General features: G+C 38.5%; 1 protein-coding gene across 2 annotated transcripts in view; it reads left to right on the top strand.

Moving 5' to 3' along the window:
- ETHR (ecdysis triggering hormone receptor) overlaps window positions 1–19,520 on the top strand; it is a 121,715-nt gene extending 102,195 nt beyond the window's left edge. For both annotated transcript variants that reach the window (XM_067762488.1, XM_067762487.1), the window contains exons 2-4: window positions 6,510–6,672; window positions 6,748–6,928; window positions 16,946–19,520. In XM_067762488.1, coding sequence (XP_067618589.1) covers window positions 6,540–6,672; window positions 6,748–6,928; window positions 16,946–17,990 — 1,359 coding nt within the window. In that variant the 5' untranslated portion in view covers window positions 6,510–6,539 and the 3' untranslated portion in view covers window positions 17,991–19,520. The remainder of the gene's footprint in view (window positions 1–6,509; window positions 6,673–6,747; window positions 6,929–16,945) is intronic.
- The last annotated feature ends 734 nt before the right edge of the window (window positions 19,521–20,254 follow it).

The raw sequence follows: 20,254 nt of genomic DNA, 5'->3' as shown, positions 1-20,254 counted from the left end.
TGTGATGGTAGCGTGCTCCGCCTATCACACCGTATGCCCAGGGTTGAAACCCTGGGCAAAGCAACATCAAAATTTTAGAAATAAGGTTTTTCAATTAGAATAAAATTTTTCTAAGCGGGGTCGCCCCTCGGCAGTGTTTGGCAAGCGCTCCGGGTGTATTTCTGCCATGATAAGCTCTCAGTGAAAACTCATCTGCCTTGCAGATGCCGTTCGGAGTCGGCATAAAACATGTAGGTCCCTTCCGGCCGATTTGTAGGGAAAATCAATATGAGCACGACGCAAATTGGAAGAGAAGCTCGGCCTTAGATCTCTTCGGAGGTTATCGCGCCTTACATTTGTTTTTTATTTTTTATTATCGACGAAGTATAGACGCGTTATTGATTGGTTACCGAAAATTTTTTCGATTTATAAACAATAAGTTATCGATATGTTATCAAAACCTTGACACTTTGTTATCGTAGTGTTACCAAATTTTATCGGTTTTTTACCTAAAGTTGTAATTTTATTTACCAAAAGTTATCGATTTCATACCAAACAAGTTACAAGTGTTAATGATGAGTTATCAATTCTTTATAGATGATTTATCGATTTGTTATCAAGAAGTTATCGATTTTTTATCGATATATTATCAAAACCTTAATAATTTATTTTCGTAGTGATACCAATTGTTATGGGTTTTTTACCTAAAAATTATCAACTTTTTAACCAAAAGTTATCGTTTTCTTACCAAAAAAGTTACTGGTTTCTGTTTATGTATTTACAGATCTGTTTTTAAAAATTTTGTTGATTTATATCAAAAGTTTATTGATATGTTATCGTAAAGTTATCGACTTATTATCAAACGGTTATCGATTCATTAACGAAAGTAATCGATTTGTTATTGAAAGTTTTCGATTTCCCATAGGAGTCTTAATAATTTACTATCGCCCTCTCATTGATTTGCCATTGATTTGTTATAATTTGTTATAGTTGTATAAGTTATCGATTTGGTATCAAATGCTTGTCGATTTGATTTTGAAAGGGTATCGGTTTCTTACCATAGTTTTGCAAATTGGTTATCGACTACTCGTCGATTTGTTATAAATCAGATACCAATAAAACTTCAATATAAAATCAATGACACGTCTGCATCCCGTTTATAACAAGCTGTTAAAGAAGCAACACGTATCCGATTACTCCGCGATTATTGGCCGATAATCAACGGATAATTCGACTATAAGCCGATAATAAAACGATAACTTGATCTCCCGAATGACTGTAATAGCACTTAAGCTCACATTATTTAATTTTCATTCAAATGTATTTAATCTATTTATTTATCAAATTTGGTCATTTGGTTACGTATACGCCACACCTCTCGCAATCACAATCAATAATGCCAACTTTTAACTTTTTTCACATTTAATAGTCCTTAGACTTAAACTTGACTGGGCTTGATTAGGTTTCTTTACAAAAATAAAAAGATTCAACAATAGGTTGTTCTCATCCGAGACTTGTTACTTAGTTTCATTGAAAAGCGCTTTTACGTAGTACGTCCCATGCCTAGCGTACAAGCCAGAAACGGGATTAAGATTTTAGTCGCATTTTACGACAGGCATACCTACCGTGGGATATACCTAGCTCCATAAACCGCAGGGGGTAAATAAGGACAAGACGAAATACTTTCTGTCCTCCAACAGAAAACAAGCGCATTTGCGCCTTGGTAGCAACATCACTGTTGACGGATATAAATTCGGGACTGTGGAAGACTTCACCTATCTTGAAACCAGCATTAACAGCGAAAACATTGTCAGCTTAACAAACAAAGGGAAAAAACCTCTTGCCAAGAAGTGCTACTTTGGGCTGAGTAGGCAATTGAAAAATTAAGTCCTTTCTCGGTGAACAAAAATCACGATCTACAAATCGCTCATCATACCTCTCCCAGTGTGTGGCTCGGAATGGATGGACAGTGTCGAAAAAATATGGGTTGGGTCTTGGAGTGTTGGAGGAATAAGTTCTCTCGAGGATTTCGATACCCCATTTGGAAGCAGAGAAAGGGGAGACATCCACTGACTTGGAAGAGGCAGGTGGAGGATGATTTGTCCTCCGAAGGTTCTGCGGTTGGCGTCAGTTATAACAGATATTGCTAGCGGCTAAAATAGCTAAGGAGTTTTAACGGCAATCAATGATGTTTAGGAGTAGCCAGAGCCACAGTTTTGGGTGCAAGAGGCTGGCACTTGGATTTGATAGACTATGTAAACCACTTCACAACTGAAGGGCTTTGGACCTATTTCGTCCATTTATCAAACCTATTACACGTCTATCGCGTTTATGTCAAGGGAAACTCTTATATCGGTTTGACCTCCAATGCGGAGAAGACAGGATATGGTCTTGATTACTAAGAGGTATATGGTCCCAAATAGGACTAGCCCTTGACTTGGAGGGGTGACCTAGCAAAAGAAACCTTGAACAATGTATATAGGAAGCATTCTAGACAATAAGTTGTCCTGGAAGCTCAACGTAGAGGAGAGAGTGAAGAGGGCTTCGACGGCACTTTATGAATATAAAAGACTGCGTGGTGTATGTAGGGTCTAATGCCTTCTCATTCTAATTGGGTAAGACAGCGATTGCAATAGCTATTCCATACAGCCATACACAAATTAATCTACCCCGTAAGGTTATTTAGGCTATCAATGCTTAGCACAATGGGAGCTCTAATGACAATGTATGTCATTCTGCACAATCCACCTGTAGACCTGGTGGCGAAGCACATAGCGTTAACAGCTGCAACGGAGCTCAATGCCTCAATACCTATGCTGCTAACAGGCTCACAGAGCCACAATAAAGATGGATAGTTGGCGGAAGAGTGCCCAAATGGCAGACGAGGCGATACGCGTGGACACCGTTTGTTCCAAATTAATGTCAGGAGTAGGGTCTGCAGTAAGCTGTACTGATACGGTAATAAATAGATCATAGAAGCTGACAGAGCACTGTAGTATTTTTCAGTCGGAAGTAGTTGCCGTAACCAAGGCAGCAGAAACACTGAAAGAAAATAGCACACACGTCGACTTTTATATTGACAGTCAAGCCGCAAATTAACTCATTAAACTAGCTCAACATATTAAGAGTATGTTAGAGTGTAAGCGAGCTCTGGAAAGAATCGGGATAGGGAGAAATAAACAACTATATTGGGTCCCTGGGCATATGGGAATATATGGGAATGAAAAAGCGGATGAGCTAGCACATTCATCGAAGCTTGTTAAGCGGACGTGCCAATCAGATCGGCCGAGAGCTGCACACGATCCAAGCAGGAAATGCGTGGACCAAAGCGCAGTGCTTTAAAGTGTCGAAAGTCATGTGCAGGTCTTACAACGCTTGCTAACACTCTCTTATAATTAAAAAGGACTAGCTGGAAATTTCCTTCTGGCGCCAAATGCCTTCAAACTAGGCCTAGTTAGTGATAGCAGATGTGAGCAACGTCGTGTGGATGCGGAAACGATCGACCACATTTTGTGCTGCCCTGCGCTCGTCAGACTAAGAATCGATTTCTTGAAGCAGTATATGGCATTGGTCCTAGCGAGCTTTTAGTATTTGCCATTTTTTTTTATAAAGTTCTTCAGTTTGGTCGTTAAGCAAACTTCTGGTAACACTATGGACTCATTCAGTCTATTTGAGGCTCTCACGAGCCGGCTAGTTCAACCTCAAACCTACACTTAAAGAAAAGCTTTCTTAGGTACAGAATTGCTGTATAGGCTCTCCAAAGTTAAGTCGCGCTGTGGTGTATACGCTGTTTCATCTTTTTTTATTAAATTTAATAAAACATAATATTTGGCGTATTGGGATGTGGCGTAAGAGTAACATTTTATAAATGTAATTAGCAGAGCTCGGGTTTCAATGCAACTTGAATATGTGCAATATATTCAAAATATTGTAACGAATATTAGCATCACTAAGCTGTTAGCAAATAATCACACAACAACAAAAACATGAAGCAGCCACTCTTATGTACATGTACACTTTAAAGCTAACAACACTTTTATGTAGAAGGCGACGAAGAGCTATACACACAGATATGGGCATCAGCCGAAGTAGTTACTCACACATACCCACGCATATGGCTATAAACTACAAATATGCATGTACTCATACAACTACTTACCGAGCAGGAGATACAAGAGTTCTAGAAGGTGAAAGTCTAGACCTTTGGAGAAATACGCGAACGACGCAACGGAGAGTGTAAAAGCAGCGCAAGCTGAACAATCAGTAATCAGTTTTGATTTAAACACGCTATTGGTTGTGAAGTATAATTTTGAAGTACTATTTACTCTCAAAGCAATCTAAATAAAGACCAGTTTACAATACTGAATACTGGAGTGATTTATTCAACAGTTTATTGATTCGAGGTGCATAATATCCAGGATTTCCCTAAATTTGTTAAAATATATATATGGAAATAATATGCCAGAAATATGTGAAATTTGTGTCCGTAAAAAGAATTCGTGAGTACACGGACTTGTAAAGCATACAAATGTGCGTCCATGAGTGAGACCATTTGTGAAACTATTTCTCTAAACCTAATTCACGAGTTTGTAGCCATTTTTAAAAGGGTTTCAGCACTATTTTATAATCTTCCTCGAAATTCGTACATGGTTTTTTCAGAACGTTGTCTATTTTAATGCGTTAGTTCGGAATATATTCGAAATAATTTCGTATCGTTTGTAATATTTTCGCAATGACTTCGGTATCATTCTGTATGAAACTCGAAACCTTTTCGCAATGATGTAAGGACTAGTTCGGATATCTGCGGGGTCATACCGCCTATATTTCGTAAATGATTTGGGACTTGGTTCCCATGTCGGCAATAGTTTAGAACTATTTCGGCATAATTTTGAGAAGAGTTGCATCAGCTCGTTATCGGTAATAACCGATATCGAGGAGTTATGCTCTTGTTATCGATAGCGACACTACCACCGAGTTTTCGATTTGTTATTGGACTGTTATTGTCGAGTCATCGGATTGTTATTGGTTTCTCATGCTCTTGTTGTCGAGGGATGAGAGATGTATTATTGGCTCTTTTTGGCGCCTTAAACAAAAATATGCATTTGGATACGAATTCTACTTCTGGTAATTATATACCGAGCCTTAACCGCCGAAATAAGGTAATCACATCCGCATCTCCCAGCAGGCTTAGCAAGTTGTCGTATGAATCCAAATCAATGCACACTCTAAGTGTGTTTAAACAGAAAAAACCCAATATTACTACGCTTAGGGCGCGCCTAAAATTACTCCACACAATTTAGATAAAAAAGCATATAGAATTAGTATGTACCTAAATAATAAAGGAATAGCAACAAAATGGCAACACTTAGAGACCAATTGCAAAGCGAGCAGCAGGGCATCTGCCTTAACACTATTATAAAGTGTGAATGTTGGAGATTTAGAGTTCGATACTCAGCTCCCGAGAGCCTAACTGATGGAAAAGTGAAATTCAGAAACATGTCCTAGTAACCATCGTCGTTTGTAAACTTTGTAATTTTGACTTGAGCATGTCTCGCTATTTAAATGCAGATAAGAAAAAAATTTGAATCCAATAAAAAAATGGTACCTAGTCAAAATACATATTATAACTAATTTGGGAAATCCTGGTTATTGTACACCTTCTGCAAACGTTCGAATCGCTAAATTGTCGAATAAATCACTCCAATATTTAGTGTTGCAAACTGGTCTTTATTAAGATTACTTTGGGAGTAATACTTCACAATTATACTTCACAGCCAGTAGCGTGTTTAAATCAAAACTGATTACTTATTACTCAGCTTGCGCTGCTTTTATACTCTCAATTTCCTTGTTCACCCATGTGTCCTAAGGTCTAGTAATTTCGCGAACTTCATGCTTGGTTACCAGCCATATACATGTATATTTGTAGTTTGCATGCATGTGTATGCGTGAGTACTACTTCGGCTGATGATTACATATGTTTGTGAGTATCTCTTCGTTGCCTTGTATGTATGTGTGTAAATGATGATTGATTTGTTTACTTACACAAGAGTTGCAGCTTGCTTTATTGTTGTTGTGCGTTTAGCTTAAAAAAAAAAAATAAATGTAAGGCGCGATAACCTCCGAAGAGATCTAAGGCCGAGCTTCTCTTCTAATTTGCGTCGTGCTCCTCTTGATTTTCCCTACAAATTGGCCGGACGGGACCTACATGTTTTATGCCGACTCCGAACGGCATCTGCAATGCAGATGAGTTTTCACTGAGAGCTTTTCATGGCAGCAATACACCCGGAGCGCTTGCCAAACACTGCCGAGGGGCGACCCTGCTTAGACAAATTTTCTTCTAATTGAAAAACCTTATTTTTAAAATTTTGATGTTGCTTTGCCCGGGGTGTGAACCCAGGGCATACGGTGTGATAGGCGGAGCACCCTACCGTCACACCACGGTGGCCGCTATTAGCTTAGTGATGCTAAAATTCGTCACAATATTATAAAATTCATTAAAGACTTATTTTAATTTGTTTTTTTTTACAAAGGTGCCAATTGTAATCGTGAAAACCAAAGATATGCGTAACTCCACCAATATATTCCTCACCAATCTCAGCATAGCCGATCTATTGGTGTTGCTTATTTGCACACCAACTGTGCTCGTTGAAGTGAATACACCACCTGAAACCTGGATTTTAGGCCATGAAATGTGTAAGTCAAAATATACTCAGTAAGTAAATGGATATGATTGAATTTAATGGCACTCTTTCTTTCTTATTGATTTAGGTAAAGCCGTGCCTTTTATTGAGCTAACAGTCGCACATGCCAGCGTGCTGACAATTTTAGCCATTTCGTTCGAACGTTATTATGCCATTTGTGAGCCACTCAAAGCTGGTTATGTGTGCACCAAAGCACGCGCCATTCTTATATGTATTTTAGCTTGGTGTATAGCTGCTGTGTTTAGCAGGTAAGTGGTATTTGAGTTACCAGAGTAAGGCTACTCGAGCCGATTGAGCGAAGATGATAAATATTTAAGGATCTACTCAAGAGGGGGAAAAAATAACTTTAAAAGCATAAAACGAATTAAATAAATGAAAAGGTTTAAATTTGGCAAATATTTGTTATGGACCTAAAGTAAGACAACTAGTTGAGATTGATGGAAAAGCAACAAAAAACATGTATAAGTAAAGTAGGGTTACTTGTCGTGTATGTGACATAGCGTCTGTCTACTAGGCTGAGCGGTTTTGGGCTGGCATCTACGCCGTTTCGCCTCATATGAGGGCGGCGGGATGTCGCTGGCCAAAAACTGCCAATCCCCTAATACATGGTGTGATGCGGACCAAGCCTATTGGACAGTTTGCAGCCAGGGGATATATTCGGCTGTATTCCTAACGGAGCCTTCTCGATACTAGGCCACCTCGGGTAGTATTGATGGCCTTACACAGTAAGTGGCACTACTGTGGCGAACGGTTCTTTCCCTATATTAATTACTGGACCGCTAAGCCCGCCTTGTTGGGAAGGTGTTCAAACGACCAAGATGAATGACTCCAGATCTAATTACAGTAGGGAGGATGAGAAAGGAGGGACTGAATCGCAAGCCAAGAGAGACAAAAATGCATTAAGCGATGCGTTGGACTCGGGGAGCGAGCATAGTGGAGAGTCAATGAGCTCCGTATTCAAAAAGTATACCAAGACCAGGTAAAAGTAGATCGAAGGCAATTCAAGAGGTTCTCTGCCAGAAACCCTCGGTACTGCAATCGGTTCGAAGAAAAAGAAGCGTCGAACGACAGAATGAAGAGACAACGTCCGGCGGAAGGCGACAGCTTTGCTTCAAGACGCAGAAAGGACCCGGTCCCAGGAGGCCGCGAATAAAGGCAGCCCCATAGACAAGACAAGTAGGCATAAAACTGTAGGAGCGATGAGCCCCAATAGCTAGGTAGTAAAAACGTCGAAAGCTGCAAGGCAAAGAGACGAGAAAATGGCGAAGTGCCAGCAACGCAAGGGGGGCAAACGCTAAGACTCTGGCTTTCTAGGAGGTGCCAAAGGGGCATAGCGCTAAGGCTCAGTCTGCTCCCGATGAGGATGAGTGATATGGCAAAGCAATCATTAACTGTGACGTCAGTTGATCGTAGCAATCCTTTCAGACAAATGGATACTGAAAGGTAGAGGTATAGATGAAAGGAGCATATTAGCTTAATGCTCAAGATGATGCGGTAAAACCAAGTAAGCCCTTTAAAATCTTTGATTCGGCGGTGTGAAACAATGGTGTAAAGGTAATAGCTTGCGACAGCATCGCGATCTTGCGGTAGCTGCAGGAAGTTGTTCCAAACCTCCAAAGGCAAGGCACGAACACTCGATTAGAGGTGTTTGTTAGAGCGCAGATCCACACGATACCAAAAGTTTAGTATGTATACCGTGCGTGAAGTAGTAGGAAGATACGCGGCGACTTCTACAGAGTCAGAACGCGAATATACCGGCACAGGATTGGAAGGTACTTACTCAATCTTGGCTTGCGGAGGAGGGTAAGCACTACATATTCCTGGGGTCCAGGCACTCAGGAAAATAAGTCCTAAGGTTAACAATCCTAACACGCTAGAAGAAGCCGAAGTTGAGCAGGGCCTCGAAAGCCTTAAAATAAGGGGGCACGAGGAGGACAGCCAAATGGTGGTGCGAGTCGCACAGATTAACATCCAACACAGCATTTACGCCTCGATAGGAGAAATCCCGAGGATAGCAATCCGAATATGCAAGAAGCCGAAGAGGTTGAAGAGGACCTCAAAATCAAAAGTTTTAAGCCAAAAGGGTGAGAGGAGGACGTCGATGTCACGACGAAGGTGTTAGAACAGGCAAAACAACCCAATGGTGGTGCTGGTATTTCGGATAAACTCTTCCTAGCCCTGAGCAGGGTTGACGATCACTTTTGGAGTGACGCTGATCCAAGAGCCTTGGCCTTATCGGGAGGGAAGATTTCTGGGCTCAGCGTGCGCGGATTTGGCATTTACTACGTGTAATCAAAAGGAAGGGTGCGAGTTGCATAGAGAAGGCAGTAACCTTTAGAAACCCAAGGTCTAAGAACTGAAATCGGTAAGACATGCAGAATTAAAATTGAGAGAACTCACAGAAGTTGTCTCTACAGAAGGGATGGATGAATCTTTCTCTCAAAGTCGCTTATGAATGCGTACAAACGAGCTTGTCCTCTAAGAAAATTCCAAAGAAAGGCAAAGCCGCCTATTCTTAACGAACAGGTAAGCTGGCAAAGTAAAATAACATATATATGTGCCTTCCAAATGGCCATTTATCTCGGTTTAACGATCAAAATTCCACTAGAAAGAACTCACAAACTTTTTTCATGATTTTCGTTATCGATATTTTTATGGATATTCGTTAAATTTTTGATCAGCTATTGCCGCTAAATTATAGAAGAGTAATTTAAAATTTTCAATGGCATTAGTGCACAACGGAAGCATTGCTAATAAAGCACTGCTAAAAATCAAATGTAACTAAGTTCTGTTGAGCGCGCATATAAATATTCCACTTTTTTATTCCCAATTGGATTGAAAATCATATGTGATTAATATGTAACAAATTATGTATTAAAGGAACAGCAACGAAAAATGCAATACTTAGAGACAAGTCACAAAGTTTATATCGGGACATTAATATGGCTGAGTGGATAGAAGTATCTACCTTAAAACCAGTATGAATGTTGGAGATTTGGAGTTCAATATACAGCTCTCGAAAAGCTCGCTAATGAAGAATTGAAATTCAGAAACATGTCCTAGTAACCATCACCATCACCATCACATAATTTTATAACTTTCATGAAAATAAAATGGTATGTTAAGTTTTGTCACAAATCTCAAAATTGTAAATCCTTAAAGGAGAAGAGATAGACCCACCAATAAGTATACCGAAATGATCAGGATGAAGAGCTCACTTGACTTATCCATTGCCGTCTGTTTGTTTGTATGTAAACTAGTCCCTCAATTTTTGATATATATTGATAAAATTTGATTAGCGGGTATACTAAGGTGTCGGAACCGGCCAGATCGGACCACTATAACATATATCCCCCATACAACCGATTTTTCATAAAAGGGGATTTTTGTCATATCTTCCTCAATTTATCAGAATGAAGCTTCAAACTTCACCATATGCTTTCGCATATTGTTGTCTGAAAAAATCGACTAGATCGGTCGTATATATAGCATATATCCCCCACAACCGATTTTTCATTTAAGAAGCTTTTCGTAATTACTGCCCCATTTTAACAGCTAGAGGCTTCAAATTTAACCGAATGCTTACGTATAGGGCATTCATTGTTGTCTGAGAAAAGTGTATAGATCGGTGGTATATATAGTATATATCCCATGCAACCCATTGTTCAGATAAGAAACTTTTCACAATTTCTACACCATTTTAATAGCTAGAAGCTTGAAATTTCACCAAATGGTTACGTATAGGACACATATTGATATCTGAAAAAATCATAGGGATCGATGGTATATATATTATATACTCCATATAAAATGTCATTTCCGCCCCCTTTTTAAGAGCTAGAAGCTTGAAATTCCATCAAATACTTAGGATAGGATAGGTTAGGTAGTAGCTGCCCTAATAAGGGAAGCTCACTTTGACAACATGAAGGTCCGTTGTGATACCACATGCAATAAAATAATAGTGACTTAGATCTAGCTACTTAGAGAATCGTTGGGTAGCAACGTTAAAGTTCCGAATGCTATTGATCTGAACTTTGGATAAATCCTCGGGAGATCCAAGTGAGCCGCGTCCGAAGTACTTTCGCCTAGTTCTGGCAAAAGCTGGGCAATCAAGCATAAAGTGATTTGGTGATTCCACCTCATCATCCTCCATACAGCTGCAGCAGGATGGAGTTTCCAGTATATTGAGACGTACCGCATGGATACCCATGGGACAGTGCCCTGTCAAAACCCCAATGACCATTGATAGGTGAGCCTTAGTGAACCCAATTATTTCAGCAGACCTCCTGCCATCCACTTTCGGCCAGAAAGATCTTGCTACCCTGCAAGACGTGGTGTCCGCCCAACGTTTGCTGAGCTGACTCGAGGCCCAGCTATGGAGGAGCAATCCACAGGTAGCCAGCGGGATCCCGAAATCCCTACAGCTATGCGGGCTAAGAGATCCGCTTGACAGTTACCCGGGATATCACTATGGCCCGGGACCTAGATAATCTTAATTGTAAAATAATTCGATGCAATCGCAAGCGAGGTCAGGCACTCCCAGACCACCCTCGATCGCACTGTAGTTGAGCTCAAGGCCTTGAGAGCCGCTTGGCTATCAGAGTAGATGTTAAATTCCCTAACCGTAGTAGCACTGGATAGCATTCCATCCACCGCATCCTTAATCGCAGCCAACTTAAACTTGCGGCTTAAATTTAGGCCTTGACAAAAGACCCTCCCCCCACCAACCTTTCCATCCAGCTTCGACCCATCCGTGAACAAGTTAACCGGTCCCATGCCCCAGATAATTCCTCTTCCCCACTCCTCTCTCTCTGGAATGACTGGGGTGAAGGTTGTATAGGGAGCAGTTATCGGCATACAATAGTCCGTTCTGTCCGAGATAAAGTAGAAACTGGTAAGAAGGCTAGAGTGTCCGCGAAAGTCCATATCCCATATCACGAAGCCTGACCAACGACCTTGCCGCGGCCGCCTTTCCCGCAATATCTACTGGGTATATGTTCGGCATGACGTTCAATGCCAAGGTAAAATTTAGAGCTTAATTCAGAGGTCGATGACAGCCGATGACACAACACACAAAGTTTCGCTAGGGGGGGCACGGACTGAGATATTTAGAAAAATCAAACGGAACGGAGGGAATTTTGGATTGATTTTTACATAAGTTCTAATTGAGCTACAAGCGTAAAAGTTACCAGATAGGTTAAGACATCGAGAAAATTTAAGAAAATGACAAAATAAAAATAAAAAAAATTTGTTCACTTCCTTTATATAAATGGACAAAAATCAGCGAACAATATCTACTTATATAAAGAAATATTCTTGCTGAACTTTGATTTTTAAATTTTGAAATAGAAATTGCAAAAATATTTATGAGAAGTAAAAATATAAAGGTGAAGCGCAATTGATTGACTAATAATATCTCCTTTCCTACCAACTTTCCAATCCAAGTAATGTGCGCTCCACTTTTATATTTTTACTTCTCATGAATATTTTTGCAATTTCTATGTCAAAATTTAAAAATCAAAGTTTAACAAGAGTGTGTCTTTATATAAGAAGACATTTTTCGCTGATTTTTATTCCTTTTATATAAAGGAAGTGTTTAAAATTTGTTGACTTTATTTTTATTTATTTTTTATTTATCTTAAAAAACCGCTTAGGTATGTATATCTGTTCACTATATATTTCTTATCTTATACAGCCGATTATTTGGATGTTATAAGATTATTGTTCAGTCCCATTCATGAAAGGTATGAAGTCTTCGGCAAAGCTGAAAACAGTCCTGTCCTTACTTGTTTCTCATATGTATATCAATAACGAAAAAAGAAAAATCATAATATTACGCACATTAACAAAATTGCAAGTATAATTTATTGCACACAAACCATGCTATATTAATCCAGTTTAGAGCATTTTCGTAGAAGTTTAAGCTTTTAGTAGAGATTTCGATTGTTTGAGTTTCTTTTGCTTGCTTAAATTTTGCATGTAACGCGAAGTAGCATACGTAGTTAAAGTTGATTTTAATTAACAATATTTGGCTAAATTGAGCGTTAAAAATATGCCTTTCGCTTTTATTAATAATATTTTGGTCATCGCCATCAAACAAAACCAGAATCGTCAACTTCTGGCATTTCAAACAAAACATTTTACATCGTTATTGTTTCAATTTTGAAAAGGTATAATATTTCTCTTCATTTATTTAATTTATTTAGGTTCTGACCCTCCTTTAATATCCTCGAAATTTTATTTGTTGATTTTATTGTCACGGTCGCTGGTCGCTGTGCTGTAAGTGATATGCTAAAGTTAAAAAAAAATATTCAAAGCAAAGAACATGCATATTCGCAAACAATAAAACAAAATGTGGTATTTGTTACTACCACCCATTGTCATTTGCGCTAAGGCACCATTTGAATTAAATCATCGTCGTTAAAGTCATTATTATCGTGCGACCTTTTATTATTCCCCCAACACGGTCACTTCCCGTTCTTTTACAGCGATAAATTTTGCACAAATATTTGTGGCTTGTTTCGCGCTTCCTCGACTTCATAGGCTGTAACTTAATTAACGCAAAGAATTTTTAGCTTCGTCATAGCGTTCATCAACCTTTTTTTTTAGTTTATTAAACTTATGTTTAGTCACCATAAATATGTCGTTTAATTTTACGTTTTGCAAACAAATTAAATTTTATGAATACTGAAATGCCCGATGTATGTATGTATGTTGGGTCGGGTCGATTTGTGTGGACGAAAGTGAACCGTAATCGCGAATTTGGCAGTAATTAAGGACTAGGGGACGTAGCCCATTTTTAATCAAGCCCTATCTAAGTATACATTCAATTCAAGTGTATATTACATCACAGAGGGTGCAATAGGGTGGTGTCCTATCCCCACCTTCGTTTAGCTTTTACATATGGAAGCTCCTTCCCCACCAGAAGGAGTAGCCTGTGTGTACTACGCCGATGACTGCACGATAATGGCAACAGGTCCCGGCTCACCCATCGATGAGTTATGCTATACAATCAACGACTATGTTCCTAGTCTTTTCAGCTTTTTCACTTCACGAAATCTGATACTGCTATCGACCAAAACCTCTGTGACTTTATTTAGAATGTGGACATGGCAAACATCGACCATATGGACGGCCATGTCGATGGCATTACGCTACCGACTGCTTTTCATCCAAAAATACTGAATGTTACGTTTGATGATGGATCTAAATCTGCGAGCATGCAGCCACAATTGTACCTAAAGTACAGGCCGTAACAAAATCCTCAAACCTCGTTCCGGCAGCACTTGGTGCAAAGATAAACAACCGCTCGTAACTAATTATAATGTAATTGCCGGCCGCTTGTATGCTATGCACTCAATATGGTCATCGAACTTAAAAGAAACACACTGGAAAAAACTGCAGGCCTCCGGAACATCTTTTATACAGTGAAGCGGCGAGAATACTCCCCATATAATAAAGAAATGAGATACTGAACCAACAGTTTCCGCTGAATACCCAGAAGCTTGGTGTTGTAGTTCTCACTTGTTCCACACAATTACAATCTTTATTGCAATATTAAGGTTGCCAGATATAATAAATGTTATAGTTATGACAATTCGTGTTTGCTTAAGTTAGCCAGATTGTACTTATAAGTAATATAGTAATATTAGAAGTTCATTATTTAATATATATACAATACCTGGGAATCCCAACAGACATCTAATTGAAGAGGCCCCGCCTCTCAGGAACTTAAGAAGTCATCTCCGTAAGCACTATGAAGAAGTCCGACACTTAAGAATTCAGTCGTATGAAAGTCGAGGAAAAGAGCATGAGAAGGGCCTCAGACACACCCACAAAAAAGCGTGGGAATACTATGCCAGCAATTGCCTGGTGAACCCTGTTCTTAGATACAAATACCCACATCTTGCAGTTGAGGAAAGCAACCTCTTTTCTAGTTCGACTTCGATTTGGATACTGAAATAGTGTATGCCCTGCGTCCCTAAATGACAACAACCATCTTTTCAATTTAAAACACGTATCTCTCTGGTTATACCCTGCTGAAACTGCAAGTTCCCTCGAACTCCCGGTAGCGGATATTGATAACAATTTGTGGTCGTATGATTAGGCGAAGCACTGCCACAACAACAAAAACGTAGAACGATCAGCTCACAAGAATTTTGAAAAAATAATAAATACTCTTTTTAAAACAATATACATACATTAGACTGGGTCGATTTATTAACCGATGTCGTGCCATCGATTTTTCGATAGGATTTGGGTTCAGGAAAAAAAGTTCCACTACGCATACCCAAAAAAAATAATTTTCGAGCCTGCGAAAAAATATGGCGAAAGGGTCAGGTTTTTGACCAAAACACTCCCCAAAACCCAAAAAATATTTATTTTTTTGTATGAGTTAATCGGGGATTGCTCGTATTGCTTTAAATGTATGAAAACATTGTATAATTTATTTAATAATTTGGGAAAAATTTAAACAGCGTGACATCAGGACAGAAAAGGTGACAGCTGTTTCGATTATACCTTGTAAATCTCTTCAAAGCCTTTTCTCCCGGGAGTGGGATTTGAACCCGCACTCCTACGATAGTTGAAAGTGTTACAAACGCATTCAGCCACGTCATGCCTTAGTTGTTGCAAAGTTTTTCCCAATTGCCTTCTCTGCATATTTGCTCTTTTACACACTGCATACTTCGTATGTACTTATGTGTTAAAGTTATGCTTGGCGCCGGCTCTTGCCGTGTGTCAATGTTTTTCTAGGCAGCTCTAGACATCCCCAGCTGTCAGCTACACGGAGGATGAAGAGTTGAAATCTTCCTATCACTTTATGTTCAGTACCTGTCCAGGCGATTCCTTAATAAACCACTCTCCGGAGGGAAGATTTAACATCAATGTGTGCCTTATTCATACTTTATCGTTACCACGCAGTGGCAGTAGAGTATGTGGTATCACCACGGCCAAAAAGTATTCAAGTGATCCTTCCTTGAACAAGATAGCTGATACCCAACGTAGCATATCTTCTCAGCCAATTATTTGCTAATGTTTGAAACGCGACTCTATACGGCCATCATAGATTAGTTAAAAGACCGCTTGACTCACATTAAACAGCTGACACATTCACCCTCCATCGCCCTTTCTAACAGTTTGTCCACATTCTCTATCCCTCCCCCTTATCAAAATCACTATCTCTATCCTGCTCCTTGCTTCTTCCCTCTGCTTCTGTGCAACTTTTTCCTGTCGCTGCCCCCTCTTCTCGCCGCAGTACCTCTCCTAGTCCTCTCCATCTCCCTTTCCCATCACCTCTCCTTCTTTCTTGTCACATCCCGCTCTCCCACTTCCACTTCCCCTACCACTCTACTTCAATCCATAAATATCTACTTCTTTTTCAAGAGAAAAGGCTACAAAGATTCATCCAAATCTGATAGTTTCGAAATAGTCAAGAATGGTTTGAAAAACTTGTATACTTTTCTACTTGGGATATTTATCACCGTTAAAACCTACCCCGAACTCCCGCAAGTATTTCAAAATCAAGGTTAGTCAAATCGATCCAGCTATTCTCGAGTTTTAGGAAGACAAAAGAAAAGTAGAAAGTGTTTGTTGTTGTTGTAGCAGTGTTTCACCCCATCCAATAGGTGCGACAAATCAGAAATTGTCATCAATGTCCTCTAACGGGAGTCCAAGGAAAATTGCTGTTTCAACAGGGTTGGGCCATAATAAAAGGGTGTTAGAGGGGTGTTAGGGGGGTTGGTTCCACATTACAATTGAGCAGATGGTTGGTGTCATGTAGGGACACATCGCAAGCAGGACATACATTTTGTATGTCGAGGTTGATTCTGGATAGGTAAGAATTTAACCTGTTACAGTACAGATCGAAGTTGAGCTAGAGTGACGCGCGTTTCGCTAGGGAGAGTGCGTTCCCCCTCTGCTGGATTCTGAATATTTTTCTTTAAGGACTGGATATTTTTCTTTAAGTACTGGATTCGCCGGGCAATTCCATTTAAAAGTAGAAAAGTAACCATTGGCAGTCTTAGGGCAGGAGCAAATATCGCCGTGGCGAACATGGTGGAATTTTAAACAAAAATGCGTAGTTTAATCGATTTCTACTCATCTCATATGTTTTACCGTTATTTATATTATTTATTTAGATATAAACTGACTCCCTCTAATGTAGCATTTGTTTTTGGTCTCCATATTCAAACATACAGCTTTACAGAACTCTCATGCCAACATTTGTTTCTATTTTGTTCTTCTTTTGTTATTTATTTTTCTAGTCCCATTATTTGGGTAGCCGAATACAAATTCGTCGAATACATTGATGGATCATCGGTGGCGGCGTGTTTAACGCAAGCTGCCACCAATTGGACAATGGGATATTTTGTGATGATAATAATCGTTTTTTTCATTCTACCATTGCTCATCCTAATCGTATTGTATGCTATTATAGCAAAAAATCTCATCTCTAATCATGGACCAATGTTACGTATACGGCCAATAAAACCAGAGCTTAACTTAAAAGCACGTAAGCAAGTCGTAATGATGTTGGGTGCTGTTGTTGTATCATTCTTCCTTTGCTTGCTGCCCTTTCGTATGCTAACAATTTGGATTATATTCAGCTCAGCGCAAACATTCAATAAACTGGGTTTGGAGCGTTATTATAGTTTGTTATATTTTTGTCGTATTATGTTCTATCTTAACTCAGCCATTAATCCAATTCTCTATAATTTAATGTCAACAAAATTTCGAAAAGGATTTTTACGTATCGCCAAAAATGCATGGCATGCACTTGCTTTGTCATTGTCATGTGGACGTTATACGATGAAGAGCATACGCTCACGTAACGGTACATTTAATGGGATGAACACAAACACAAACACGAATACGGTCAATAGTAATGCAACAACATCAAGTATTCTCTCACGTCAATCGAATCGTCGTCATAGTGATGATAATGTCACCACTATTTTGAATACGAATACACGGCACATTACTAAAACACAAATACAAATACAATTAAATATGCCTTACGGTGCTCATAATGAAATGTTAGCAATGCTGCAAACCAGTATAACGGTACCTGTTTCGACTAGAACAATTGACGTTAATGAAGATGAGCTTCTGTATGATGATGAGATCGTTTTTGAGTGTGAAAAGAGTAAATTTACTGCGGCGAAATGTGAAATGCAATCATTGAAGGGCGAGGTAAAAGAACGTGCAGTAATGCAAGAGTATTTGCCACAAAAAAAGGTGGGTCGACGTTCTCGGCATGTAAGTTTCGATGATGAGGAACCCGTAGAAGAGTCGGTGATTTTGACGTGATACCTATGTTAAAATGAAGAGGCTAAAGAAATGGAGGCGCATGCATATTTTTATTTGGAATTATTTTCTAGCTAATTTTGTGTGTAGCTGGAAATTTTGTGTATAATCGTATTTTTATTGTATAGATGGTTTAATTAAGAAACTTTTCGACTCCTGAGTGGAATATTAACCTATCGCGGCTGCCATTTCGAAAACGCCAAAGATTAAAAACTTTTCAGGTACATATGCCCTACATCAGATTTTGTTTGAAGAACGCCATACTTCAAAATTTTATACAAAAACGTTCTATCTCCAACTTTTGTTCAAAAACGCCCTATCTAAGCATATGCTCAATACATTTTTGTCTGAGATGGGACGTTTATGACAAAGACATTTGAGTAAAAATGTTCCTCAACAGAATTCTGAAACAGTTTTGAAATAGGGCGATTTGGAAACATATTTTGAGATAGACCCTTTTGCGAACTGGTAGTCGTGATATTTCACTCAGCTGACGATATTATTTATTATTTCTACAAACATACTTATTCAATTAATTATCTTAATAACTAAAAAAAACATGCCAAATAAATAAGTTTAGCTCAAATCTATAATAGATAATATCCAATTAACTCTGTAGTGGAACTAACTTTTTAACGACATTCGCCATCGCTATATAACTAATCGATAAGTAAAGCGATATTGTTTTTCAGTAACCGTTTTAGCTAAGTATGTTTATTTTGCTAACGGTATTAGCTGTGAGGAAATTTAGCCACTATTTATCCTCGAAGAAATTGCCACCTCGTAAGCGGTGTTAAAACTGAAATAGTGAATAGCGCGATTGTTATCGAATGCAAAAAAATGATTAGTGTAATTATCGATAAACCGCATCATTAAGTATTAACGAATTCTGTTACTTTAGTAGAATGCACTAACTTGTATAACGTTATTCCAAAACTTTGATAACGAATCAATAACTGTGACGATTTCAATAATCAGTAAGTATTTTTTGATCGAGATTCGTTAACGCTACTATAGCTGATTCAAGGCTAACGAATTTCGATAAGAATTGGTTACTGAATACCAAAATGGTTTGGTTATCGTTTCCCTATTATATCTTTGGTTAATATCGCTTTAAAAGCTTATGAACTCCATTACAATGCCGAAATTCTCAAAATTTTCTTACGATATTCGCCGTCTTTATACAAATAATCGGTAAATATAATGATTTCTAATGTCACTAACACATTTTTATCCATATTGGTTAATATTTGATCCGCTATCGAAGCCAAATAATTCAGAAATATGTATTTTATTAATTTTTTCAACGGCATTGGGTACTAAGCCGCTTTGCTTCCGTTTAACGTCGATAGCGTTTTCAAAGTTAAGTTAGTGAACTCGCACAATCGTTATCGCAGGCGAAAAAGCTTTGGTTAAAACATTGTCTAGTTGTATCGTTAAAAGTTAGAGAATTCCGAAAAAGTATTCCGTTGCAAACTTATCTTACTTATTAAAGTGTGTATTTGTCTACATATAAATATATCTATACATACATTATTTAATAGAAGTAAATTTAAATCAAGAATTTTTACCTTATATATGTATTTGTATTTTAAATTAGTTTTTTATTAAAAACAATTAATTATTAAAAACAAATAATTAAAACGTATTTTTGTTTGTCTCTATATATGAATTTTCAATAATAACAATAATAATAATTCGGCTCTATATATCTACGCCAAAGTTAAGGCCCAGTTTCGTTTCCATATCGCAACGTTGTACTTTTTATTTTTTATGACGACTCCAAACTGGGAGTGTTTGTCAAACCACTGCCGAAGGGTGACACCGTTTTAAAAAATGTTTTACAAAGTAGTCTTATTTTGCTAGCACGCTACCGCAACACCAAAGGTTATAATTATACACGATCCAAGGTACTCGCTCGGAATCTTTGCCAAAAGTAATATTTTTTTAATGAGTTCGAATATTTTGAATTCGATAGAAAACAAGTAAAAAGGTTAAAGTTTTGGCGAAACCAATAATTATATACGCAGTGGTGTGCTCTACATACATATTGTAACGAATTCTAGGCAATTCCTGATATTTATACCCTTTCTGCTAACGTTCGAATCGCTGAACTGTTGAATAAATAACTCCAATATTCAATATTGCAAAATGGGCTTTATTAAGACTACTTCGGGAGTAGTACTTCACAATTATACTTCACTTTTATACTCTCGGTTACCTCGTTCCCCCATTTCTCCTAAGGTCTAGTCGTTTCACGAACATGT

This window comes from Eurosta solidaginis, chromosome 1 (genome assembly GCF_040869045.1).
Source record: "Eurosta solidaginis isolate ZX-2024a chromosome 1, ASM4086904v1, whole genome shotgun sequence".
Taxonomy (NCBI): Eukaryota; Metazoa; Arthropoda; class Insecta; order Diptera; family Tephritidae; genus Eurosta; species Eurosta solidaginis.
Note: the sequence above shows the minus strand (reverse complement) of the source record. Positions and strands in the feature narration are given on the sequence as shown.